The following is a 27,236-nucleotide window of genomic DNA, read 5'->3' as shown; positions in this document are numbered from 1 at the left end:
CAAGTAGCTGGGATTACAGGCACCCACCACCATGCCCGGCTAATTTTTGTATTTTTTGTAGAGACGGGTTTCACCACGTTGGCCAAGCTAGTCTCAAACTCCTGACCTCAAGTGATCCGCCTGCCTCGGCCTCCCAAAGTGCTAGGATTACAGATGTGAGTCACCGTGCCTGGCCTTATGTTTTATTTTTTTTGAGACAGGGTTTCACTCTGCTGCCCAGGCTGGAGTGCAGTGGCATGATCTCAGCTCACTGCAACCTCCACCTCCCAGGCTCAAGCAATTCTCATGCCTTAGCTTGAGTAGCTGGGATTACAGGCATGCACCACCATGCCCAGCTAATTTTTGTATTTTTAGTAGAGATGGGGTTTCACCATGTTGGCCAGGCTGGTCTTGAACTCCTGGCCTCAGACTCCCAAAGTACCCGCCTCAGCCTCCCAAAGTGTTGGGATTACAGGCGTGAGCCACTGTTCCTGGCCTATTTTTTTTTTCTTTTTTTTTTGAGACAGGGTCTGGCTCTGTTGCCCAGGGTGTGGTGCAGCGGTGAGATCATAGCTCACTGCAGTCTCCACTTCGTGGGCTCAAGTGATCCTTCCACCTCAGCCTCCCGAGTAGCTGGGACTACAGGCACTCACCACCACACCCAGCTAATTTTTATATTTTTTTGGTAGAGACGAGGTCTCGCCATGTTGGCCATGCTGGTCTCAAACTCCTGGGCTCAAAGTGATCTTCCCGGCTCAGCCTCCCAAAGTGCTAAGATTATAGGTATGAGCTACCACACCCAGCCTGCTTTAGCAATTTAAATAATAAAAGATGGCCAGCGCAGTGACTCACCCCTGTAATCCCAGCACTTTGGGAGGCCAAGGCGGGCGGATCACCTGAGGTCGGGAGTTCCAGACCAGCCTGACCAACATGGAGAAACCTCCTCTCTACTAAAAATAAAAAATTAGCTGGGCTTGGTGGTGCATGCCTGTAATCCCAGCTATTCGGGAGGCTGAGACAGGAGAATCCCTTGAACCTGGGAGGCGAAGGTTGCAGTGAGCTGAGATCGTGCCATTGCACTCCAGCCTGAACAACAAGAGCGAAACTGTCTCAAATAATAATAATAATAGTAGTAATAACAATAAATAGGCTAGGCATGGGTAATCCCAGCACTTTGGAAGGCCGAGGTGGGTGGATCACAAGGTCAAGAAATCGAGACCATCCTGGTCAATATAGTGAAACCCCATCTCTACTAAAAAGACAAAAATTAGCTGGACGTGGTGGCGCACGCCTGTAGTCCCAGCTACTCAGGAGGCTGAGGCAGGAGAATCGCTTGAACTCGGGAGGCGGAGGTTGTAGGGAGTCCAATCGTGCCACTGTGTGCTCTCCACCCTGGCGACAGAGCAAGATTCCATCTCAAAAAAAAAAATGGGAAAGGGATTCTCCAAAACCAAGATCCAGATATGGTTCTCAACATCAGTTCATTCATTTTCTTCAATTTTTTTAATTTAAAAAATTGTTTTATAGACACAGGGTCTCGCTCTGTTGCTCAGGCTGGTCCTGAACTCCTTGCCTCAAGCAATCGACCTCCCAAAGTGCTGGGATTACAGGTGTGAGCCACCATGCCCAACCTGGTTCATTTATTTTTGAATGCCAAGAAAATATGCCTCTGTGGGCATATTTTTACATTACAGACGTGGTAGCTCTCGCCTGTAATCCCAGCACTTTGGGAGGCCAAGATGGGCAGATCACGAGGTCAGGAGATCGAGACCATCCTGGCTAACACGGTGAAACCCTGTCTCTACTAAAAATACAAAAAATTAGCCGGGCTGGTGGTGGGCGCCTGTAGTCCCAGCTACTCAGGAGGCTGAGACAGGAGAATGGTGTGAACCTGGGAGGTGGAGCTTGCAGTGAGCCGAGACTGCACCACTGCACTCCAGCCTGGGCAACAGAGTGAGACTCTCTCAAAAAGAAAAAAAAAATGCCTTTGAGGGTAACTGTTATAAAGGAAGTGAAAGGACTAGAAAGCAAAAGAAAAAGTGAAGGAAAAAGTCCTGTATTCAACAGCCTTCCCCTTCTAAGTCAGAGGAATAAGAAAAAGTGACAGAAGACAATCTAAATTTTTAATATTAAATGACTCCTATGGCCTTCAAGGGAGTTCAGACAACTGAGGCTCTACGCTTCACACTGGGAACCTAAATTCTCCTTCCAGTTAGACTGGAAGGGAAATGGAAGAGGCCGCCCTTGTTCCACAGCCTAACAGCTGGCCCCTAGGAAAAGGGGGTGGAAGATGGGAAGTGTTGACAACTGACTGAGTTCCACAGCTCCCTACTGGGCAAAGCAGGGAATTCTGGTCTGAGTGACAAGGAATTGTTACAGGTCAGGCAGAGCAGCAGCTGGAGAAAACAGAGAAGATATACACTTATATTGGTTAACCTAGCTCCCCATTTCCTATCACCTTGAAAGATTCTAGGCAAACAACTTTCTACTCGCCTCCACTGAAGGACTTATTGGATCAGTCTCTGCTAGGACAGAATGGTAAAGAGCCCCAAATCAATCCCCTCACCCAGTTAATCACCACTCTCTTTTGCAAATCTTTTTCCATGGACTAGATAAATATGGATTGGTTTGAGCCAATTCTGATATTTTTATGTTTTTATATTTTCATATAATGGCTTTAAGAGATCATCTGATATAGTGCCCTGCTTCCAAGCAGGCAGGCAGGCTCAATTTTCCTCCTTTTAAAGCATCCTTTATTTCCCCACCCCTTGCTTTTTTTTTTTCCTTTTTCTTTTTTAAGAGACAGGCTCTTACTCTTTTGCCCAGGTTGGAGTGCAGTGGTGGAATCATGGCTCGCTATATGATTTCTGGTTGGGGATGCTTCCAAGGAGGAAAGCTTCTTCCTGGCCTCAAGCTATCCCCACGTGGGCCTCCCAAAGTGCTGAGATTACAAGGCATGAGCCACCACAATAGACTGCTATCCTTTTTTTATACATCTTATAATCCTCTGAGATGGATCCACAAGAGATGGAAAAACAGGTAAGGAAACCAATATCTGACATTCATTCTACAAGGTGAATTAAGAGAGACTGTCAAAAATTAATGGAAAAGAAAGAGAGGTTCAAATATAGTAAATATTATTTAAAGTTACACAGGTGTCCAGTAGAAGAAATAAAAACAATTACATAATTATGTAAATGAGGGGTATATCCTCTAAAGCTAAATCCTTGTTTGTAACAATAAGTAAAGAAATAGAGGAACAAACAGCCAGGCGCAGTGGCTTGTGCCTGTAATCCCAGCACTCTGTGGGGCTGAGGTAGGTGGATCACCTGAGGTCAGCACTTTGTGACCAGCCTGGCCAACATGGTGAAACCCCGTCTCTACTAAAAAATACAAAAAATTAGGCAGGCGTGGTGGCGGGTACCTGTAATCCCAGCTACCTGGGAGGCTGAGGCAGGAGAATCACTTAAACCTGGGAGGCGGAGGTTGCAGTGGGCCGAGATCGCTGTAATCCCAGCACTCTGGGAAGCCAGGGCGGGTGGATCAACTGAGGTCAGGAGTTCGTGACAAGCCTGGCCAACATGGTGAAACCCCATCTCTACCAAAAAAGGCAAAAAATTAGCCAGGTGCGGTGGTGGGCATCTGTAATCCCAGCTACTCGGGAGGTTGAGGCAGGAGAATTGCTTGAACCCAAAGGCAGAGGTTGCAGTGAGCCGAGATCCTGCCACTGCACTCTAGCTTGGGCAACAGAGTGAGACTCCATCTCAAAACAAACAAACAAAAACAACAACAACAAAAAAAACCCAAAAAAAAACAAAGAAACAGAGGAACTAGCATTTTATCTAAAGCTATGGTGACAACCTTCAGAACACTGAGATAATTAAAGAGGTTAACTCTGTGAGAACAGGAATAGGGATGAACAGAAACAGGACTGTTGTTTTTTTTCATAAACTCTTTGAGTACCATTGGATTTGTTACCAAATGCATGCATTCCTTCAAAAAAAATTTTTTTTGAGATGGAGTCTCGCTCTGTCACCCAGGCTGGAGTGCAGTGGCGCCATCTCAGCTCACTGCAACTTCCGCCTCCCAGGTTCAAGCGATTCTCTGCCTCAACCTCCCGAGTAGCTGGGATTACAGGCACACGCCACCACATCTAGCTAATTTTTGTATTTTTAGTAGAGACGGAGTTTCACCATGTTATCTGGTGAAACATGCCAGGCTGGTCTCCAACTCCTGACCTCAAGTGATCCGCCCACCTCGGCCTCCCCAAGTGCTGGGAATACAGGCATGAGCCATGGTGCCAGGCCCAAAAATAATTTTTAAAGAGAGGTTGCTCCTCAAAAGAGACTCCATATCATCTTTGGCTGCCTGTTCTGCTGTTGAGGAGTACCTCCTCAAGTCTTAAGGTCTAATTCAAACCTTCCTTTAAGGATGTCTCAACTCATCTCTCCCCTTTGACCTCAATGGTAAAGGTAGAGATTGAGCACTCCTTTTTCCTTATAGAAACTCAGGGCCCGGCAGTGAAGCCAGCTCCAGCCCTACCAGGATCCAGGTAAATGCTGACACAAGGCCCAAGAGAGTGCGGGCATTAGAGGAGAGGGCATTCTCAAGCAACTAGCAGGAGGGTAGGGAAGGCAGTGGTCTCATGGTAGTTAAGTCAATATTGATTCAGGCTGAGAACTCTGTGCTGAGCCATGGAGCTGGTATAAGCAGATTCCAGCCAGATAGCCCAAGCCAGCTCTGGGAGCCACTACTGAAACAGACAGATGGCAAAGAAAGCAGCCTGCGCACTCACCTCTCTCTGAATTGTTCCTCCCTACTGCGGGTCCCAAATACACTTGGACTGGGTCCCCTCTTGTCCCATGCCAATTATTGAAGGGTTCCTCCCAAATCTCTTCCCCAAATCAAGGAATCTCAATTTGCTGCTTTGCATGGTGTTCAGCATTCTCATGGAGTGTGGACCCAACTCTAAGAAGAAAGCAGATACGAGAGCAAATACGATTTCTGGTTGGAGATGCTTCCAAGGAGGAAAGCTTCTTCTCCTTTTTTCTTTTTTTTTTCCCCCCTGAGACAGAGTTTCACTCAGTCACCCAGGCTGGAGTACACTGGCATGATCTCGGCTCACTGCAACCTCCGCCTCCTGGATTCAAGTAATTATCCTGCCTCAGCCTCCTGAGTAGCTGGGATTACAGAAGCCCACCACCATGCCTGGCTAATTTTTTGTATTTTTAGTAGAGACGGGGTTTCACCATGTTGGCCAGGCTGGTCTCGAACTCCTGACCTCGGGTGAGCTGCCTGCCTCAGCCTCCCAACATGCTGGGACTATAGGCGTGAGCCACTGCGCCCGGCAGGAAAGCTTCTTCTAATAAGGGGAATTATGTGGAGATTGTACCATGGCTAACAACAAGGAAGAGAAAGGAAGTGGGATAAGATGACATAACTACTCCCAAACAGGCCTAGAATTAGAAACTGAATGGAATTTTATGTGCCCTTTCACTATCACAGGCTGAGAGAGACATGGCAGCAACTAGTTGCCTAAGTCTCAGTTCACTCCAAGTTCTCTTTTCCAGCCAGTTTCCTTGAAGTGCTTTCCCACAAACATACTTTCCACCTATAGAATCTGGAGTTATGGATCAAGTACATGAGGAACAGCACAGAAAATCAGCCACTTAATGCACTGGGCGAAAAAGCAAAGCAGATGAAAGAAGCAGTCCTGGAGCTTGTCTTTCAAAATGACTTACACCCCTGGTTGTGGACTAGAAACATCCGACAGAAAGATCAAGGTGAAGGAAAATTCTCTGGATGACTAAATCATCACTAATAAATACCTTTTGCCTGGGGAACCCAAAATGTTTTGTAAACAAAGAAACCAAATCTGATTTTTTTCCCCCAACCCACGTCCTGCTACCAACTTATTACTGCACTGATACCTATAGAGAGTGGGCCATTTTCCAAAAGGATCGCTTTAGAGGTCAAGTGAGGAAGTCACATGCTGAACCCAGGAGTCCTGATTGTGAATGTATAAGCTCTTTCCATTGTCTCATGTTCCTTTTTCCAGTTACACCCTTACCCCACTCCAGGCCTGAGTTCTTATGGAACCCCAACCAAAACTATTCTAGTAAACCACAAGAGTAAACTGATTCCTCATGGATCTGGACAGGGGTGGGAAGGCACTCTATTCTGTGATTCCTTTAACAAAAGCCTAAAATTAAATAATCTGAAACAAGATTTCTCACAATCTCATTCAATTTCCATGCAGGCCTGTTCATCCCTCCTAGTGGCTGCTCCGGAGTAGTCAACCAAGTGTAATCTGATAGGGACTTCTTCAAAACTTGCTCCGGCCTTCAGAAACACCCTTCTGTCCTGAACGGCCTGAGGCAGCTGAGGCTCCCCCTGTTCACAACACATTTTTCTTCTTAGTTCAAGGTTTAGTTGATCCTGAAATAAGTGGTATGTGGAGATAAAGAGTGTGACAGAGAACGCAAGAAGACCACGGGAAAAACAGAACCAAATGTCACAAGGATCAGCAAAATCCTTGAAACTCGAGGGAGGTGTCAAAGGTGGAAATCCTGAATGGGAAGGGCACTGTCAAACCTCTCCCCTACAGACAGAAACCTCTAGAAGGTTGGGTGATTGAGGAGGCAGAAAGAGAAGCTACAGAAAGTTAAGGGTAGGGATCATAATGCATCCAGAGAAGAGTGAGGACTAGGTTCAAAGTAAGAATGTAAATGGCACTTTGGGATTGATGACAAGGGCCCGAGATCCCTTGAGGAGAAGGGAACAGGCAATTCTTGGAAGCCAGGAGCTGGCTGGGTGGGTGGGTGACGGTGAGGTAATGGAATCAGAAGCAGCACAGGAAGACAGGGATACAATCGCTGTCTCAGGGAAATGGGAACCCAGCGCCGGAGTTGCACAGGGACATCGGAAGAAAAGGGCAAACCAGGAAAAGAGGTAAAGGTGGAGTCCATGGAATAGGTTTGGGGCAGGGGCAGAGACGACGAGGAAGGACAAGGATGGGCCTATGGGAGTCGTCTGATGTGGAAAGGGTTCATGACTTAAAAAAAGAATAATTCGAGATGTAGGCAACAGGGATAAGAGTAAGGGAGGGGGGAATCCCCGAGGCAGAGGGAGGAGCTAATAGAAGAGGAAGCCAAAAAGCGGAGGAGGACCCCAGGCCTGAGAGGAAAGGGTGGAGAAGGAACCCGGGGTGCAGTTGACACCAGGAGGGCAGTTTCGTAGTCGAACTCAGGTGGAGAAGACTGTGCGGGACAGGGTGGGAGAGCGACCACCCCCCCAACAGGGCAAAGGTGACTCATGGAGGAGGAGTAGCTTACCTCTGGGGGACCCCCGCGGAGGGGGTGCGGGCAGTCGCGGTCGGACTGCCGACACCGCCGCCTCAGCAGCAGCGACCGCTCCCGGGTTCCATTGGTCGCCTGCGCTTCCCTGACAGCGGCCGCGGCGGCTGCACCAGGCCCCGGCTGCGGGGCTGCCCGCGGCGCCGCCTGAAGGGGCCTTCAGGCTGCCACAAGTCGACCGGGCCACACAACCTCCTCTTCCTCCCTCAGTACAACCAAGACAAAAAAAATAATAATAAAATAAAATAAAATAAAATTCCCCAGCAGGTCTCGATGTAGTATTCTTTTCCTAAATCCAAGCCAAGCCCTTCTTCCCAGGATAAGCTTTCCTGCTTCTCCAACGCTCAGGACCCTACCGATCCCATAGTAATCTAAGGAGTCGGGTGAGCTGCCCGGAACATGCCTGTTCAGAAATAGAAAAGGGGGCGGGGAAAAGATGTTTGGAAGCTCGCGAGGGAGAGAGGGCGAAGGGAGGAGCTTACGGGTGGGAGGAGGGCACAATCTTTATGAAGCGGTTCTAAGCAATAGCGTTTGCGAGGCTAAAGAAGCCGAGAGAGAAGTAAAATTTGCTGCATAAGTAGGGTGAGCTGGCGGGCGTGGGTGCCCTGTTAGAGAAGTATGGACATATGCATACTTCCAGAAGTATATTAACATGCAAATTATATGTAAATGACCGTTTGAGTAACCAACCAAATTACCGTAATCAATGACTTTTCCCCATCCCCTACGCTACAATACTCCCTTAGTAAATCAGGCCGTGGGATGGACGCTGGGTTTCAAGAAGGGCGAGCAGGAAGACGGCGGACGGGGAAGACGTTCTCCCTCACTGCCCTTTTCCTACTTATCTTTGAGGACGATTTAAACCCCTTAACGTTTCGGGAATGGCGCGGTCCGACCGCGTCAGTCTTTCGCCGTTAGAGAGGCCCGACTCGAGGCCGTGGTTCTGCCTCCGAGGTCACCACCAGCCTGGGCAGCCTGTGACCTCCAGCATCCATACGCCGAGCCCTCCTGGGAGGGGCTGGACAGGGCCAGGTTGGGAGAGGTGAGTGAAATGGCAAAGGCTTGGAGGGCACAATCCCTTCTTCCAAACAAAACGAAGCCATATTAGGCGAAACAAATAAACAAAAACACGCCATGCAAATGGGCCTCTGGTGTTGCTTTTGTGTAATTTTCGTTTGTTTGTTTTGTAAAGACAGGGTCTTGCTCTGTTGCCCACGCTGGTCTCTAACTGCTAGCCTCAAGCAATCTGCCGGCCTCAGGTACCAAAGTGCTGGGATTATAGGCCTGAGTCACCTCACCCAGCCAGCTTTGTGTATTTTTCGGTTAACATTGTTGATTTAGAGCTCTCTTTGTCCTCAGAACCTCTGTCTCAACGTCTTTCCTAGGCTTTACTTAATATTCAATGCCCCTCGTTAGGGCCTTACATAATACATTGAGGCTAGTTACTTGAGGCCGGGGCTTGAATGCCATCTTCCCTGCCACTTACAAGCTGTTTGATTTGGAATAACTAATGTAACCTCTTTGAACCTCAGTTTCTATGTCTACAAAGAAGACATATGGATGAAGTAATATTAGCCCATTACAGGGTTTTGTGAGGATCAAGAGAGTACAAGTTGCTACTATAATACTTTATTATTAATTATTGGGACAATCATACAGGATAGATGATGAAAGAGTCACTACTTACAATGTTTAATTGGAAGGCAGAATAAAGTGTAATAGCTTGAAAATGCCTGTGTAAAACATGCAGAATGTACAACAGTAGAACAAATGGGGTACCTAACCTAATTGTTGAAGGAACATAGTAGAGTTTAAGTTAATTTGGAAGGCCTATATGTGTATGGACACACACACATACACACACACACACACACACACATCAGTATATGGTGAATGAATGAATGGAAGGCTTCTTAGAAATATTGTGAGTCAGGTCTTAGAATAGATATTGGATATAACCCAGCAAAATAAAAGACGAGTGAGCATTCTGAAAGCAAAAAAATTGTATGTTGAAGAACAGAAATGGGAATTTGTTCATATCATGAGGAGAGGGCAAGCAGACAAGCTAGGTTAAAGTGGGAGTACAGTATGAAAGATGAACAAAGAATGGGGACAAGAGTGCCAAAGATAGTTTAAATTTGTCGGCTGGGCTCAGTGGCTGACACCTCTAATCCCAGCACTTTGGGAGGCTGAGGTGGGCGGATTGCTTGGGCTCAGGGGTTTGAGACCAGCCTGGGCAACATGGTGAAACCACATCTCTACAAAATACAAAAATTAGCCTAGCTGGCATGGCATGCACCTGTAGTCCCAGCTACTTAGGAGGCTGAGGTAGGAGGATCACTTGAGCCTGGGAGACAGAGGCTGCAGTGAGCCGAGATTATGCCACTGCACTCCAGCCTGGACAATGGAGTGAGACCCTGTCTCAAACAAAATAAAAAATTATCGGCCTGGCATGGTGGCTCATGCCTGTAATCCCAGCACTGCACTCCAGCCTGGACAATGGAGTGAGACCCTGTCTCAAAAAAAATAATAAATTATCGGCCTGGCATGGTGGCTCAACGTCTGTAATCCCAGCACTTTGGGAAGCCAGGGTGGGTGGATCAACCAAGGTCAGGAGTTTGAGACCAGCCTGACCGACATGGTGAAACCCCATCTCTACTAAAAATACAAAAATTAGCTGGGCGTGGTGGCACATGCCTGTAATCCCAGCTACTCGGGAGGGTGAGGCAGGAGAATCACTTAAACCCGAGAGGCGGAGGTTGCAGTGAGCCAAGACTGCACCATTGCACTCCAGCCTGGGCAACAGAGTGAGACTCCATCTCAAAAAACAACAACAACAACAACAATTCTCACCACTGGTCTGGAGTAGGGGGAATCAGCAGTCCACATGTTAGGCCCACTAGCTCTTGGCCAGTTTCCAATCAGCTGTCCCGCAAATATCATGAGGTGATGACCCTGCTTTAGCCTAGAGTTTAAAATGTCATGTATCCCCTCAAGGGATAGCTTTCCAAACAGCCACAAGACTAGCCTTTCGAAACACTGTAGAAAGACATGTGACAACCTTTTTTATAGTAGGAAGTTTTCTTATTTTCCAATGACAGAAAAAATTTCAGGAACATCTCTGTTCAAATTTGAAGCAGGAACTTTTTATAGCTAGTCAGTTATAGACCACCCCACTAAAAATACACACACACACAAACATAAGTAGAAGAGTTTAAGTTTCCTATTTATAGCTCTAAGGGTTCATATGTGTAAATTCCTTCCTTCCCTTCCTCCCTCCCTCCCTCCCTTCCCTTCCTCCTTCCCTCCCTCCCTCCCTCACTCCCTCCCTTCCCTTCCTCCCTCCTTCCTTTGCAGAGTCTCGCTCTGTCACCTAGGCTGGAGTGCAGTGGCGCGATCTCGGCTGAAGGGATCCTCCGCCTCCTGGGTTCAAGTGATTCTTCTGCCTCAGCCTCCCAAGTAGCTGGGATTACAGGCATGCATCGCCATGCCCAGCTAATTTTTGTATTTTTAGTAGAGACAGGGTTTCATCTTGTTGGCCAGGATTGTGTTGATCTCTTGAACTTGTGATCCGCCCGCCTCGGCCTCCCAAAGTGCTGGGATTACAGGCATGAGCCACTGTGCCAGTCCCATATGTGTAAATTTATTTGCATCCCTTTATGACTGTCTTTCTGCCTTTTTCTGGAGGTTTTTTGTTTGTTTGTTTGTTTTGTTTTTTTTATCATCTTCTGTTTTTTGTTTTTGTTTTTTCTGAGACAGGATCTTGCTTTGTTGCCCAGGCTGGAGTGGCGTGATCTCAGCTCACTGCAAACTCTGCCTCCCGAGTTCAAGCGATTGTCGTGCCTTAGCCTCCCAAGTAGCTGGGATTACAGGTGAACGCCACCACACCCAGCTAATTTTTGTATTTTTAGTAGAGACAGGGTTTCACTATGTTGGCCAGGCTGGTCTCGAGTGATCCACCCGCCTCGGCCTCCCAAAGTGCTGGGATTACAGATGCACAGCACCATGCCCAGCTAATTTTTGTATTTTTAGTAGAGACAGGGTTTCACCATGTCGCCCAGGCTGGTCTCAAACTTCCAACCTCAGATGATCTGCCCACCTTGGCCTCCCAAAATGCTGGGATTATAGGTGTGAGCCACTGTGTCTCTACCAAAATCACAAAAATTAGCCAGGCGTGGTGGTGTGCATCTGTGGGAAGACTTAGGCAGAAGAATTGCTTGAACCTGGGAGGTGGAGGTTGCAGTGAGCTGCAGTCATGCCACTGCACTCCAGCCTGGGTGACAGAGTAAGACTCTTACACACACACACAAAGACTGAATGCAGAAGCAGATATGAGAACCATCTGACATTAAAGAAATTTCCCCCTTTAAAAACAATGCCAATTGTCTCACTGATTTTTTTTCTTGTTTTAGAAAATATAGTTATTTTTCAAAAATGATTTAGTTAAAAAATATATATGTGTATATATATTTCTTTCTTTTTCTTTTTGATTTGAGACAGAGTCTCACTCTGTTGCCCAGGCTGGAATGCAGTGGCACCATCTGAGCTCACTGCCAACTCCATCTCCCAGGTTGGAGCCATTCTCTTGCCTCAGCTTCCTAAGTAGCTGGGATTACAGTCACCCACCACCACACCTGGCTAATTTTTGTATTTTTTGTAGAGACAGTGTTTCACCATGTTGGCCAGGCTGGTCTCAAACTCCTGACCTCAAGTGATCCACCTACCTCATCCTCCCAAAGTGCTAGGATTACAGGCATGAGCCACCACGCCCGGCCAAAAATGGTTTTTAAATAAATATTTTGAGTAAGTTATGTTTTCCTTCCCCACGTTTGTCTTTTTTCTCCTCAGTCTCCTTAGTTGTCAAATTGTAAAACTGAATGCTATTCTTTCCCCCCATGTTAAATTTAAAAGCATAACATTTGTGGCTGGGAATGGTGGCTCATGCCTGTAATCCTAGCATGTTGGGAGGCTGAGGTGGGTGGATAACCTGAGGTCAAGAGTTCAAGACCAGCCTGGCCATCACGGCAAAACCCTGTCTCTACTTAAAAAACAAAACAAGGCCGGGCGCGGTGGCTCAAGCCTGTAATCCCAGCACTTTGGGAGGCCGAGACGGGCGGATCACAAGGTCAGGAGATGGAGACCAGCCTGGCTAAATACGGTGAAACCCCGTCTCTACTAAAAAATACAAAAAACTAGCCGGGTGAGGTGGCGGGCGCCTGTAGTCCCAGCTACTCGGGAGGCTGAGGCAGGAGAATGGCATAGACCCGGGAGGCGGAGCTTGCAGTGAGCTGAGATGCGGCCACTGCACTCCAGCCTGGGCGACAGAGCGAGACTCTGTCTCAAAAAAAAATAATAATAATAATAAAAAAATAATAAAAATAAAAATAAAAATTAGCCAGGCCTAGTGGTGGGTGCCTGTAATCCCAGATACTCAGGAGGCTGAGGCAGGGAGAATTGTTTAAAACCAGGAGGCAGAGGTTGCAGTGAGCCAAGATTGCATCACTGCACTCCAGCCTGGGTGACAGAGGGAGACTCTGTCTCAAAAAAAAAAATTAAATTAAATTAAAAAGCTTAACATTTGTGATATGCTCTAAAATTTCTCACTTCACTGAACCTATTTTTAGAAAATTATCTTTTGATTAAAAAAAAAAAAATCACTCATCTCTATGTAAGATCCCAAGGAACCACTATAGGTGTAGATGGTTTTGCACTTGGATGGTGGGTGACCCTATGGGAACCTATGCTATCCTGTGTACACACAGAGCCTCTAGCTTTGGTAGGAAAGTATGTATGTTTTGCACATTGAGGTGTGGGGAGGGCAGGAAATTACCAACAGAATAAGATAATGTCATTTATTTGTCTTGTTTATAAACTGGGGAAAGAAGTTGGCTTATTCAAAAGTCAGTAAAATATGACTCTAGTTATATCTTTTTTTTTTTTAAGACAGAGTCTCATTCTGTTGCCCAGGCTAGAGTGCAATGGTGCAATCTTGACTCACTGCAACCTCTGCCTCCCAGGTTCAAGCAGTTCTCCTGCCTCAGCCTCCCCAGTAGCTGCAATTACAGGCATGAGCCACCACTCCCAGCTAATTTTTGTATTTTTAGTAGAGACAGGGTTTCACCATGTTGGCCAGGCTGGTCTCAAACTCCTGGACTTGAGATCTGGCCGCCTCAGCCTCCCAAAGTGCTGGGATTTTATATTCTGTAACTTACCTTGGATATCTAAATCCGTTTTGTTGTTTTCTGCTGAGTCCTGTTCATGGTAGCTTGTTTACTTGTATATTTTATATTTTGGGGTTTTTGTTTTTTTGTTTTTTGTTTTGAGATGGCGTCTCGCTCTGTCACCCATGCTGGAGTGCAGTGGTGCAGTCTCAGCCCACTGCAACCTCTGCCTCCTGGGTTCAAGGGATTCTCCTGCCTCAGCCTCCCAAGTAGCTGGGATTACAGGCGCACGTCACCACACCCGGCTAATTTTTGTATTTTTAGTAGAGACAGGGTTTCACAATATTGGCCAGGCTGGCCTTGAACTTCTGGCCTCAAGCGATCCACCTGCCACAGCCTCCCAAAGTGCTGGGATTACAGGCGTGAGCCAGTGTGCCTGGCCTATTTTATATTTTGGGGTTTTGAACTCATATTTTGTTTAATCTGTGGGAATCCTGAGGACCTTAATTAGGAATACTTCCCTCCAGAGAGGATTTGCATTTGCATAAACCTGGAACTATGTTAGCCCCTTCAGGAATCCAGGTTTAATTCAGGAGTTGCAGGTTTTTCTTCCCTTCCCTTGGCTTAGGCCCAAGGCTTAGACTATGATCATAATGCTGACACTGGCATTTGTCCGCAGGGCAAACCTGCTTCTACTACTCCATGTGGCTCTTCCTTTATATAGGTTTCAACTTTTTTTTTTTTTTTTTTTTTTTGAGACGGAGTCTTGCTCTGTAGCCTGGGCTGGAGTGCAGTGGCCGGATCTCAGCTCACTGCAAGCTCCGCCTCCCGGGTTTAGGCCATTCTCCTGCCTCAGCCTCCCGAGTAGCTGGGACTACAGGCGCCCGCCACCTCACCCAGCTAGTTTTTTGTATTTTTTAGTAGAGACGGGGTTTCACCGTGTCAGTCAGGATGGTCTCGATCTCCTGACCTTGTGATCCGCCCGTCTCAGCCTCCCAAAGTGCTGGGATTACAGGCTTGAGCCACCGCGCCCGGCCTTAATTTTTTTTTTGTTGAGATGGAGTCTCGCTCTGTCGCCCAGGCTGGAGTGCAGTGGCCGGATCTCAGCTCACTGCAAGCACCACCTCCTGGGTTCACGCCATTCTCCTGCCTCAGCCTCCCAAGTAGCTGGGACTACAGGCACCCGCCACCTCGCCCGGCTAGTTTTTGTATTTTTTTTAGTAGAGACGGGGTTTCACTGTGTTAGCCAGGATGGTCTCGATCTCCTGACCTCGTGATCCGCCCGTCTTGGCCTCCCAAAGTGCTGGGATTACAGGCTTGAGCCACCGCGCCCGGCCTTTTTTTTTTTAATTTGTGTTTTTTTTTTTTTGGTGGAGTCTCGCTCTGTCACCCAGGCTGGAGTGCAGTGGCGCGATGTCGGCTCACTGCAACCTCCATCTCCTGGGTTCACACCATTCTCCTGCTTCAGTCTTCTGAGTAGCTGGGACTACAGGCGCCTGGCACCATGCCCGGCTAATTTTTGGTATTTTTAGTGGAGACGGGGTTTCACCGTGTTAGCCAGGATGGTCTCGATCTCCTGACCTCATAATCTGCCCACCTCGGCCTCCCAAAGTGCTGGGATTACAGGCGTGAGCCACGGTGCCTGGCCTGTACTTTTTTTTTTTAGTGATTTATCTTTCTAATAAACTCAGCAATGTGCTAAAAAGTATGTTTGCTGTGATTTATCTAGAATCTAGTTGTATTTTAATGGGATAGCCCTTTCTCTTATCCATGCTGTCAGAAGTAGGAGTCCTTTCCTGTGGTTTTGATATTTTCCCTCTTGTTTTTTAAGTATCAGGCATTTTTTAGAAGCTGGTTTACTCAGACCCCAACTTCAAACATTCTAGCTGGGGAGACGGACAAATAAATGATCACAGCACACTGTGAGTTATATAAGTAGTGAGCACAGAGTGCTAAGGGAGCCCAGAGAGAGATCATGTGTGTCAGGCAAGAATCAGAGATGACTTCCCTGTAGATGTGAGTAGGAGTTAGCTGCACAAGTCAAAACTCACAAAGCAAGGACAAAACAACATAAGACATATTGTAAAACAAAAAGAACTAAGTCATGATACTCTACCGCATAAGAGCTGTAAATTCAGAGACATCAGCTTGGGCTGTATATATATATATATACGGTTTAAAAAATCTATAGCAGATAATAGACATGAAAGTTAAGGACAGTGGTTACTGCTAAGAAGAGGCAGGGGACAGGCTAGGGAGGAACACAAACACAATGGTATTTCAAATGTTTTAATGTATAAATTGTGTTGTGGGTCATAGGTACTCATTAGTATGCTTCATAATTTATTCACATTAGATATACTCTTTATAGATACCAAACATTACATATTATAATTTCTTTAAATCTGCTCTGGTGGAAATAAATGAACACATGAAGTCTCCCTGAAAGAAAATCAGTGTTTTTGGGGAAGAACCAAGATTCCCTGACAGAAGCTACCCTATGTAGAGGACAAAGTAGGTCTTCAATAAATATTAGTTGGTTTACTGCTTCTCCCAAGGATACATCTGGAGGGTCTGCATTCCGTTCTCATTGGTGCTGCCTGACCACAGAACTAGCTCTTTCTGTGACATCTAACCTAAACCCCGCAGTCCTAAGTCCTGACACGTATGACAAGATGCTGCCACCTGGTGGCTACAGAATAGATTTAATGGCTAGGAAGTCTTTCATGCTAGCTGGTGGAACTGGCAATAGGGAGAGATAGGGAAGCAGGAATGAGGAGAAAACAAAAATTAAGAAACAGGAAAAGGAGCTCCATCTCTAAGATGGAGGCAGAAAAAAAGGGACTATTGTCTAAATGAGACTGGAGAGTCCCTACAGGAAAATGGCTTCCCTCTCCTTCATTCTGAGACTAGAAACAAGAGGAAAGAGGCTATAGCTTGTATTGAGGGAAATGCAAGACTGAGGAGAAAAAAAAGCAGGTCTAGCTGATCTCAACTTAGCAAGCTAAAATAATAGTAGCCTGGCGTCAGCGGCCACCCAAGCAACTGCATGCTCCTAGTTTCCACTTGGGGAATCCATGTGATTTTGGGGAGGCTGACCCCACCCTTTTCCCCAAAGGTGTAGTCCATGGTGTAGAATAAGCAAATTAGCATGTACCATCCTCCTGGCCACAATGATTGGTCAGGGGTGGACATGTGACCCAGGCCTAATCAGTGTGAATGTTAGGGCTTTTGCTGAGATTTCTGGTACAAAGATGCCTTCTTTTTCTGATTGGACATAAATGGGGAAACGTGTAATCCTAGGAATGCTAGCAGCCATTAAGTGGCCCAGACTTAAGATGGTCCTACAGAAGACGCAACAGTGAGAAAAAAAATCAGTCCGGTATTTAGAGACATACTGAGCTACTGGGTCAGGCTTCACCTGGAGCCAGCACTACCTATGGACTTTCCAGTTACATGAACCAATAAACCCTTTTTATTTTAAGCCAGTTTGAATTAGGTTTTCTGTGATTTAAAACCAAAAGATCCCTAACCTATACATTCATCATAGCCCATTCCTACCTTCCCACAGGATAGCACAGGGAATACAGGTAAGGTCACTACAGATTTATTGGTTATACTAAAGCCAAGGGTATCAAGCTGAAAAGGTCAGAGGCAGCAACCAGGTACTAAGTAGACTGGATGACTCAGCTGTCTGTACAGAAGAGAATGGACTTCTTTAGGAAAAGAATAGCCAAATGAGAAGCAAGTGCAGAGAAGGGCCTCCACTAGGCAAAGTTAATGTAGGGATATAAACACTCTTCCCCACAGACCTATATCATGGGGGTGTTGCTTTGGGGTCTTTATGCTCCTGGGATAAGGAATTTTGAAGCACATGCTCCTTTAAGTCTTTATTACCCTGTGGTGCAGTGCCTACCTCTCCCTTTGCCAAAGGAAAAGCCTCCTTTTGGCTTCTGCTGCCTCTGATGACACTCACTTTTGAGGGGACCAAGGGAATTTTATCTTCTGCTTCTTTGGTATGCCGGGAACTGGGGCCCCTTCCTCCTTTGAAAACAGTACCATCTTCCTGACCCTGGGCAAGCACTGCCCCCTTTTCAGCCTCTCCCATTGGCCCTGGCCTTTCTGCCCCTCCAGCTGAGTTGCCTTCCCCTCCTAAGCCCCATGTCTCCCATGGTAACCTTGACTGGGCAGAGTCCATGGCAGCTGCTGACTTCTGAGGGGTAGAATTCCTTTCCCCACTGCCACCTGACTTTTTTCGAGGGCGCCCCCGTTTCCTTTTGGCATCACTTGCTGTATCCTCTATATCCTGCTTTGCTGCTTTAGCTGGTGGATCCTGCCCACTGGCCTCACTCACAGGTACTTCAGCTGTCCTCTTGACACCCTTGTCATGTGGTCCTGGGTCACCACCTATGCCTACCTCTCTGTTCTCTGTGCCCCGGGGCTGAGTGAGTCCCCCAGGTGGAGCTCGCCCAGGCCCAGGCCCAGGCCCAGGTCCAGGTCCAGGCAAAGCAGGAACAGTTGGTAAGATCATGTTAATGATGGGTACAGCTGCTGAGGGTGCCCCGGCCCTACTAGACAGAGGCAGTGTAGCCACTTTCAGGGCACCTGAAGAAAGCCTGGGGGCCAGAATAGGTGGAGAGACTGGGATTGGTGGAATAAGCGAGCGAGGGGCCCGGGGAAGGAGCAGAGGCAGCCGAGCCACTAGGGCGTTAACCTGCAGGTTATTGGCTCCTGGGGCTGAGCTCTCAACTACACTCTTCTTCCGCTCTCCACGTGCGAGAGGGCCAGCCCCAGTTCGGGCTTCCAGATCCTTAGGAGGCTAAAAGGTAAAGAGAGGAACACAGTAAAGTGTGAAGACTGAATACTGGAGGAAACATAGACACCAGAGGCACAGGAAGTGGAAAAGCATGGGACCCAATAGGAAAAGGATATACTAAGCCCCCAGCCCAGGACAGCGAAGTCAGGGCCACTGACTTCCTTACCTGGGCCGGTCTCTCCAGCTTCTTATGGGCTTGTGAACCCTCTGGGTTCTCTACACCATTCTTTGGTTTAGATGACCGTTCCCGAGGTGCATGTTCATCCTCTTCTGCAGAGGTGCCAAAAAGGTAATAGAGTGAAGGTGAGGAAGAAACTGAGGAATAGGAGAGTGAGGCAATTCTGATTCACTGACTGGTACAGACAGGAAATGGGGTGCTAAAGCATGTCTTAGAAGGGTCTCCAGGAAGAGAGGGCAAATCCAAGGTGTCTCTATTCTGTGTGTGGGAGGGTCACTGAAGCTGAAAGTGGGTCAGGGTTGCTGAGACATAAGAGAGGGTCCACCCACCAGCAAGCCCCATGGCCTTAAGCACATGGGCATGTGCAGATCGGGCAGAGATGAGATGCTGCTGTAGCAGGAAGCGGGCGACCTCAACGATGGAACTGAAAGACCGTTTCAGGATCCGCTCTGCCCAGTCACACGTCAGGGCACAGGCTGCCTCCACCAGTTCATCTCGAGGTGCTGGGGTTACTTCTGGGCCCATTTCTGGCTGAAGTGGGGAAGGACATGCCCAATCACTCTCCAAATTAAATAACCCTTGTCCCCTCTCTTGAAGTGACCTAAGACTGTTGACCAAAGCTGAGACCAGACTGGGGACGGGAGTAGCCTCTACCTATCCCACTGCAGAAGCCCACAAGTTCTCTTCATCCTCTGCCTCAGCTGCAGGGTTGGCAGAAGGGAACATCATACCTAGAAGCTACGTACATAATGACTGAGGCTGTTAGCCCTCAAAACATGCCCCAAAGACCTCTGCCTTTTACCTGGGAGAGAAGAGTAGAATTGGAGGGTGATTTGGTACTTACACTCTCAGAACCCTTTAGGTCAAGTCCAGGCAGGGGTGGCATAGACACCAAGGTCTTCCTTCGTATGCCACTGTAGCAATATCTGATGCAAGTTAAAGAGCAGCCAACACATGGCAATCTCCAAACCCCTTGAGCAAGTTAAGCTGTTCCACTCCTGGGTCTCCACACCCTAAGTCTTCCTCCCAGGTCCTCCACCCCCAACCTCTCTAGTCAAGGATACTTGGACTGGCCCCGGCCACCAAGCCTTCGAGCTTTGATGTCAGGGAAGATCTCTCTGATGATCTTGCCAAAGTTGGCTGTGCTGAGTGGGCGGCAACAGGCGAGACTCTCACAGTACTTCCTGAGTGAGAGGGGAGCAGAGTGGGAACATACTCAGAGAAGGAGGCCATGGGTAGGCTCGAAGGGTCCCTAGGGATCAAGTGTGAGGAACCCTTTAAGAAGGCAGGCTTTGGCCGGGCGCGGTGGCTCAAGCCTGTAATCCCAGCACTTTGGGAGGCCGAGACGGGCGGATCACGAGGTCAGGAGATCGAGACCATCCTGGCTAACACAATGAAACCCCGTCTCTACTAAAAATACAAAAAAATTAGCCGGGCGAGGTGGCGGGCGCCTGTAGTCCCAGCTACTCGGGAGGCTGAGGCAGGAGAATGGCGTAAACCCGGGAGGCGGAGCTTGCAGTGAGCCGAGATAGCGCCACTGCACTCCAGCCTGGGCGACAGATCGAGACTCCGTCTCAAAAAAAAAAAAAAAAAAAAAAAAAAAAAAAAGAAGGCAGGCTTTAATCAAGGCAGGAAGCTCTTCATGGGTGAGGGGGTCCTATGCCAACCAATCCACTCACCCCACCACCCACCCTTCCACCCACCGATAGGCATCATAAACACTTTGCTTTGGCAGACAGGTGTCAGTGTGCTCTTCCAGGTGGTTGCGGATCCACCTATAGGCATACATGTACTCCTCATTGCTCAGTGTACTTGGCTCTGAGCTACAGAAACAAAAGGAACAAGCATTACTAAGACCCTAACAGTTGTCCTGGTTCTTCCCAAACTACCACTTCAGTAGTGCTGGACCAAAGTAGTTCACCCAGAATCTACCTTTCCCTGGTAAACCAAGTCAGGGTGGGGACCTTACCTCTTCATCAAGGACAGCAGTTACGAGTCTTCCTATTTACCTCACCCCTTCCCAGTGAACCTTTCTCTAAGAATCAGAACCTCTGCCATCTAAAAATACCATCAAACCTACCTTTTGTCTCCAGTGCTGGGTCCTGAGGGGAGCTGAAGGTAGAGATACAGCTTGTCATTGTCAGAAAATTTCTGTACATCTTGCTGAGGTAGGACAAAACAGAGGCAGGAGAAATAATAAGGCCAAGAAGGACCCAATGTAGGACCCTCTGATTCCCACCCCAAAGTCTAGCTGACTTAGAGGGTGTCAGACTGAAAAGGACCTTAGAAATTATTTGATAAGGCTGGGCGCGGTGACTCACGCCTAATCCCAGCACTTTGGGAGGCCAAGGTGGGCGGTTCACGAGGTCAGGAGATCGAGACCATCCTGGCTAATACAGTGAAATCCCGTCTCTACTAAAAATACAAAAAAAATTAGCCGGGCGTGGTGACGGGCGCCTGTAGTCCCAGCTACTGGGGAGGCTGAGACAGGAGAATGGTGTGAACCCGGGAGGTGGAGCTTGCAGTGAGCTGAGATCGCACCACTGCACTCCATCCTGGACCACAGAGCGAGACTCCGTCTCGAGAAAAAAAAAAAAAAATTATTTGACACTAGGTGCTCTGAGGGGCCCTGTAGGCTACCACATCGAGGAGGGGAGTAGAGGAGATCAGCTCTGAATTCATCTCTGCTGGGCTTCTACACAAGCGCTCACAGAGATCGAGTGAGAGGCACAAAGTCAAACTGGCAGCAAGTTTGCAAAGCCAAGGATCTTCTGACAAGATAGACCCTACCTCTCCCACATCAATGTTTTGTTGATGCCCATCATCCTCACATCCTCCTCCCTCAGCATTTCCATCCCTCTATTGCCCTCTTCCCCAACACACTTACCAGGATTCCCTCTACTTTGTTCTGCACGGCCTTGCTGTGGGGAATAGGAGAAAGCTGGAGGTCACACACGAGGTTTTCTCCCTCTCTTTATCTGACTGCTTAGGAGGGAAAAGGGCTGAAATGCCCAGCAGGTGCTCAAGCATTGCTACCATGGCCAAGAATCTCCCTCTGCTCCCATGCCCTTGCTGAGAGGCAGTTCATCTACAGCCAAAGTGAAGTGCTGCAGGGATCTATACTCAGGTCTTGGACAGGATTTGGAGATGTGATCAGTACTTACGAAATGGTACCTCGGAGCCTTTGAAGAAGGGTGGTAGGTTCCCCAGCCTCAGCACCACCTGGAGGGGGCCTTCCCCCAGTCTTGGGGCTCTTAGCATCAGGCTCATCTTCTGCCATCCCGGCATGAGGGCTAGAATTGAGAGGGACAGGCATAAAGATGTAACTCACACTGGCCTTCCCTTCCCCTGAAGGCCCCAGGGCACTCCTCATCTCTTTACCCAGAAAGGCAGAGAAACAGAAACAAAGCCTCCGAATTTCCCCAGTGGTCTTTTTCTCACCACTTGCCTTCTCCGAAAATTAGAAATTATTCCATTACTTCGCCAGGCCCATATATACCCAAAGAGATCTTTGCCATCTCCATTCTATCTGCCCCACCTTTTTGAAGTTTCCTAAATCTGGAAAACTGTAAAGGAAGAGATAGGGGGATTGGGAATCCATGTTAGCAAGAAATTTTCATTTCTGCCTCTGACCCCATACTGCCCTCCTCCCCCTCAAAAACAACAGTAACAGCCACAAAACAAAGTTCTCTAATTCTCAAAAATACTCCTCACCATTGCATATGCTTGGGAGGTCAGAAAGGATACGAACATATTCTGCCTTTCTAGGCTTGGAAAAAAAACTGGGCCCAAGTTCTCATTACTTAATCTCTCCACGACTTCCCCCGCTGCTCCCCCTCCCCACGTCGCCGGTCCCTACGTCATCTCCCACAACAGCCCATCCTGAGGCGCGCCCCCACCTCCTTCCCTTCCCCCTCCATTCAATCCCCGGTTTCTGCAAAGTGGAGGGGGGGTGGGGCGGGGTAGCGGAACTCATGGGCTGGGCGTCAGAAACCCGGCAGGGGAATGGGGTCCCAGATTCCGGGCACGTGCACATGGGTGAAGAAGCTGTTGAAAATACAGCTACAGTCTTTTTCTGCTCTCCTCCCAACTCATCTTGCCCCCTCCCTACCTCTGAACAGTCGCCTTCCAACACAAGCAACAATAAAGGTAAGGGAGAAAGAGAAACTACCTCGTAGCCACCTCCACTCCGGCCCAGCCCCAAGGTCCTGGCCCAGCCGGCTCGTGCGTTGCTTTATTTTCCTTTTTCTGAATGGTTGTAACAGCCGCGATCTGCCTAGATACACGGGCGGCCTGCTCTGTCATTGGTCACTGCTGCCACCCCGGAGACAGAAGGCGCCGGGCTCGTACCGGCGGCCGCTGAAGTCTGCCTGGTAACAGAATCTGATTGGTCAATAGGGGAGGGAAAATCCAAAATTGGTCTTATTTGAGTCAAGAGGGGGAAGTCCGGGTTGGGTTTCGGTTAAAACTGGGGTCGGTTGGGACTGCAGGTCCCAAGAGATTCTTCTCTTAAAGGGACCGCAGGATAAAAGAACGAGTGCTCGTCTCCCTTTGGAACTGTCTTTTCTTTTGCCCTCCCCTTTTGTGTTTCAGTTTAGTCTACGGTCCTCAGAGCTACCGGAAGAGAAGAATCAATGGATGATAAAATAACTAGAAAATGATGGATAGGAGTGATGGAAGTTCGCTGTAAGCTCCTATAACCCCCCATCCATCACAATCACCACATGCCTAACACAACCTGCAGACACACTCACTTACAACAGACCTGCAGTCTGGGCTCTTTCCTTCTTGATGGAGGCCTCAAAACCTCAGCAGTTGTACCACATTAAACTAAAATGCTTTTTCCCTGTTAGTGTTTCTTGATTTCCCGTGTGTACTTTCCTTCCAAGGAGTTGCAAATGCATTTGCATCCCCATAGTTCTGCAGTCGGTGAACCCTGGAATTTTGATGGACTCCCACGGGAGTGCTGGATGCCAGAGGAACTTTTTACCCTCAGGGAACATTGTACTGAACAGGTTATGGGTTCTTAACCCTTTTCCTTAAGACGTTTTAAGGTTATGAATCAGACGAAAGCAATGGACCCTCTACCATGAAAAATGCACACACAGACCAAGTTTTGCATCTAATTTCAGAGAGATCATGGACTACAGGTTGCAAGCCTCTTAAATGGATATATTTTGTTTTGCACAGCGGACATGTTACAACCAAAACTGTATTTGCCATCCTGACATCTAATACGTTCTCCAGGCTCATCATTAATGTGCTTTTGTAAAGAAGACAGCAGTGCTGCCTGAGCTCATCACCATTGCCCTTTACAGCCTGCCTTTCCCTATTACCAGCTTCTATGAGTACTGGAGGAAGCCAGGAGATTGTGGAGTTGGGGGAATAAGGATATATTGGCAAGAAGGTTTTCTTTTTTCTTTCTTTCTTTTTTATTTCTTTGAGACGGAGTCTCACTCTGTCGCCCGAACTGGAGTGCAGTGGCGCGATCTCGGCTCACTGCAATCTCCGTCCCCTGGGTTCAAGCGATTCTCCTGCCTCAGCCTCCCGAGTAGCTAGAACTACAGGTGACTGCTACCACGCCCGGCTAATTTTTTTTTTTTTTTTTTTTTTTGAGATGGGAGTCTCAGTCTGTTGCCAAGCTGGAGTGCAATGGCACAGTCTTGGCTCACTGCAACTTCCACCTCCTGGGTACAAGCGATTCTCCTGCCTCAGACTCCTGGGTAGCTGGGATTACAGGCGCCTGCCACCACGCTGGGCTAATTTTTGTATTTTTAGTAGAAATGGGATTTCACCATGTTGGCCAGGATGGTCTCGATCTCTTGACCTCATGATCTGCCCGTCTTGGCTTCCCAAAGTGCTGGGATTACAGGTGTCAGCCACCGAGCCTGGCTAATTTTTTGCATTTTTAGTACAGATGGGGTTTCACCATGTTGGCCAGGCTGGTCTCGAACTCCTGACCAGCAAGAGTCAGATCTATTAAGCAACAGAAAAGCTCTCAGCAAAGAGGGAGCCCAAAAGAGGGTTGCCAGCTATGAGGCTGAGTGGGAGGGTGAGGAGGGCGGCTTATGGAGTGGGAAGGGGAGGAGTGTGCTGACCGGGCCTGCAGGCTATCTTGGAGAAAGCACCACTCAGAAAGAGGTATGATAGTGTAAAGAACCAATTGGAGGCAGAGGTGAAGGCTTGGCTCAACAACTTGGCCTGGAACCAATCAGGGGCTGAAGTGAAAGCTTGGGCCAGGACCTTGGCCTGGAACCAATCAGGGGCTGAAGTGATGATTCACCCTATGTAAATAAAGACTCCCCCTGTGGCCAATCACAGAAAGATAAGCATATGTAAAATAGGTGAAAACTAAGAGACTAAGGTGTGCCAAAGAGAGAGAAATATGTCCAAAAAGGGAGTGGTATTTGTTCATCTGAGACACTATTACACATTGCCTACTAAGATTGGGAGTGATTTATTTTTTATTTTTTAAGACGGAGTCTTGCTTTGTCACCCAGGCTGGAGTGCAGTGGCACAATCTCTGCTCACTGCAACCTCCACCTCCCGAGTTCAAGCAATACTCCTGCCTCAGCCTCCCGAGTAGCTGGGATTACAGGCTCATGTCACCACACACAGCTAATTTTTTATATTTTTGGTAGAGATGGGATTTCACCATGTTGGCCAGGCTGGTCTCCAACTCCTGACCTCAAGTGATCCGCCCATCTCAGCCTCCCAAAGTGAGCCTCCCAAAGTGTTGGGATTACAGGCGTAAGTCACCGTGCCTGGACTTCTTTTTTTTTTTTTTTTCCACCTCTGCACTCCAGCCTGAGTGACAGTAAGACTCTGTCTCAAAAATAAATAAACGAACAAACAGCTGGGTACAGTGGCTCATACCTGTAATCTCAGCACTTTGGGAGGCTGTGGTGGGTGGATCACTTGAGGTCGGGAGTTCAAGACCAGTCTGGCCAATATGGTGAAACCCCATCTCTACTGAAAATACAAAAATTAGCTGGGCTGTGGTGGCGCGTGCTTGTAATCCCAGCTACTTGGGAGGGTGAGGTGGAAGAATCACTTGAACCTGGGAGGCAGAGGTTGCAGTGAGCATAGATGGTGCCACTGCACTCCAACCTGGGCAGCAGAGTAAGACCCTGTCTCAAAAAAAATAAGTAAAAAATAAATACAATACAATACAATAATAAAAAATAATACAAAGACAAACTGCAAATTGGGAGAATATATTTTGAAGACATATAACTGACAAAGGATTATTATCTGGAATTTTTGAAGACTTCCTACAAAAGAAGATAACCACCTGGGCATGGTGGCTCACTTCTGTAATCCTAGCACTTTGGGTGTTTGAGATGGGCAGATCACTTGAGATCAGGAGTTCGAGACCAGCCTGGTCAACATGGTGAAACTCTATCTCCACTTAAAATACAAAAATTAACATTAGCTGCGCATAGTGGTGCACACCTGTAGTCCCAGCTACTTGGGAGGTTTAAGTAGGAGAATCGCTTGAACCCGGGTTGCAGTGAGCCAAGATAGCACCACTACACTCCAGCCTAGGCAACAGAGTGAGACTGCCTCAAAAAAAAAAAAAAAAAAGAAAGAAAGAAAGAAAAAAGAAAAAAAAAAGAAAAAGAAAAAAAAGATAACAAACTAGAAAAATGGATGAGAATTTCACAAAAAAGCAGAAATGGCTCATAAACATATGAAAAGTTATTCCCTATATGATAATCAGGAAAATGCAAATTTTAAAAGATACCATTTCACACCCACTAAATTGGCTTTTCTTTTTTTTCTTTTTTTTTTTTTTTGAGGCAGGGTCTTGCCCTGTCACCCAGGCTGGAGTGCAATGGCATGATCATGGCTCACTGCAGCCTTGACCTCCTGGGCTCAAACAATCCTCCCACCTCAGCGTCCTGAGTAGCTGGGATCACAGGCACGCCACCACACCCAGCTAATTTTTTTTTGTATTTTTTGTGTAGACGGAGTGTCACCTTGTTGCCCAGGCTGATCTTGAACTCCTGAGCTCCAGCAATCTGCCCACCTTGGCTTCCCAAACTGTTGGGATTACAGGTGTGAGCCACAGCAAAAGTTTTAACGTCTGGCAATATTGAGGGTTGACATGGTAATGAATCAACAAGAGCATTCACTGTTGTGGGAGTGTAATTTGGTGTAACTGTTTTGGAAAATAGTTTAATATTACTTGGTGAAGTTGAATATGTGAGTATTTCAATTTACATTTAATATATCGGTAATTGCTCTCTTAGACATATGCCCAAAAACACAGGCAGTAAAGTTTATAGTCTTACTGCTTGCATTAGTAAAAACTGGAAATGATCCAATATCCACAAACCCTAGAATGATAAGTTGTGATATAGTCACTGGATGGAATGTCATAGATCAGTGGAAATTAATGAGCTACAGCCACACATATCCATTGGATGAACTTCAGAAAGTTAAAAAGCCAAAACACAGAAGAAAACATACAGTGCAATGCAATTTATAAATATTTAATGTCAGGCAAAACTGAACAATATATTGTTTATGGGTAAATACATATGTGGTAAAAATAATTAATAAAAAGCAAGAGAATCATGACCATAAAATTAAGGATAGAAGTTACCTATGATGAGCAAGGGAAAAGAGGTTTGGGAATGGTTGGTTGGCAGTTAGTAACACCTTACATAGCATCTAATTTAATATGCTTGTTTTCCAATGAATGGCCAGTCATTTCAATATATACTGCCATTTTCTTCTTC

General features: G+C 47.3%; 2 protein-coding genes and 1 long non-coding RNA gene across 38 annotated transcripts in view; 1 reads left to right on the top strand and 2 right to left on the bottom strand.

The window, feature by feature from the left end:
- Positions 1–7,459, bottom strand: part of PI4KB (phosphatidylinositol 4-kinase beta) — a 36,305-nt gene extending 28,846 nt beyond the window's left edge. For 6 of the 19 annotated variants that reach the window (XM_005541892.3, XM_005541897.3, XM_005541898.3 and 3 more), the window contains exons 1-2: positions 7,314–7,459; positions 6,216–6,417 (exon numbers count right to left, since the gene is read on the bottom strand). In XM_005541892.3, the coding sequence (XP_005541949.1) occupies positions 6,216–6,223 (8 nt within the window). In that variant the 5' untranslated portion in view covers positions 6,224–6,417; positions 7,314–7,459. Of the gene's footprint in view, positions 1–4,774; positions 4,948–6,215; positions 6,418–7,313 lie in introns of all 19 variants that reach the window. The other 13 variants (XM_065545993.1, XM_065546018.1, XM_073995532.1 and 10 more) reach the window with 3 other exon arrangements.
- An 8,309-nt stretch (positions 7,460–15,768) lies between these two features.
- RFX5 (regulatory factor X5) lies at positions 15,769–22,743 on the bottom strand. Of its 18 annotated transcripts, none has more exons than XM_065546076.1 (11): positions 22,601–22,743; positions 21,931–22,055; positions 21,654–21,782; positions 21,377–21,410; positions 20,570–20,652; positions 20,193–20,312; positions 19,554–19,673; positions 19,334–19,415; positions 18,819–19,020; positions 18,478–18,581; positions 15,769–18,314 (listed from the first exon to the last, which is right to left on the bottom strand). In XM_065546076.1, the coding sequence occupies exons 3-11, from the start codon at positions 21,767–21,769 to the stop codon at positions 17,313–17,315; spliced, it is 1,863 nt and encodes a 620-aa protein (XP_065402148.1). In that variant the 5' UTR covers positions 21,770–21,782; positions 21,931–22,055; positions 22,601–22,743; the 3' UTR covers positions 15,769–17,312. The 18 variants fall into 18 exon arrangements, with proteins under 18 accessions (XP_065402148.1, XP_065402134.1, XP_073851704.1 ...); XM_065546062.1 differs by having other exon boundaries at positions 21,938–22,055; XM_073995603.1 differs by having other exon boundaries at positions 22,028–22,055.
- On the top strand, positions 22,395–23,339 carry LOC102134982 (uncharacterized). Its single transcript, XR_273420.5, has 2 exons — positions 22,395–22,638; positions 23,083–23,339. It is a non-coding gene; the product is annotated as an uncharacterized lncRNA (long non-coding RNA).
- The last annotated feature ends 3,897 nt before the right edge of the window (positions 23,340–27,236 follow it).

The sequence above is a fragment of the Macaca fascicularis genome, chromosome 1 (assembly GCF_037993035.2).
Source record: "Macaca fascicularis isolate 582-1 chromosome 1, T2T-MFA8v1.1".
NCBI lineage: Eukaryota > Metazoa > Chordata > Mammalia > Primates > Cercopithecidae > Macaca > Macaca fascicularis.
The sequence above is the reverse complement of the archived record's forward strand: the minus strand, read 5'-3'. Positions and strand labels throughout refer to the sequence as shown.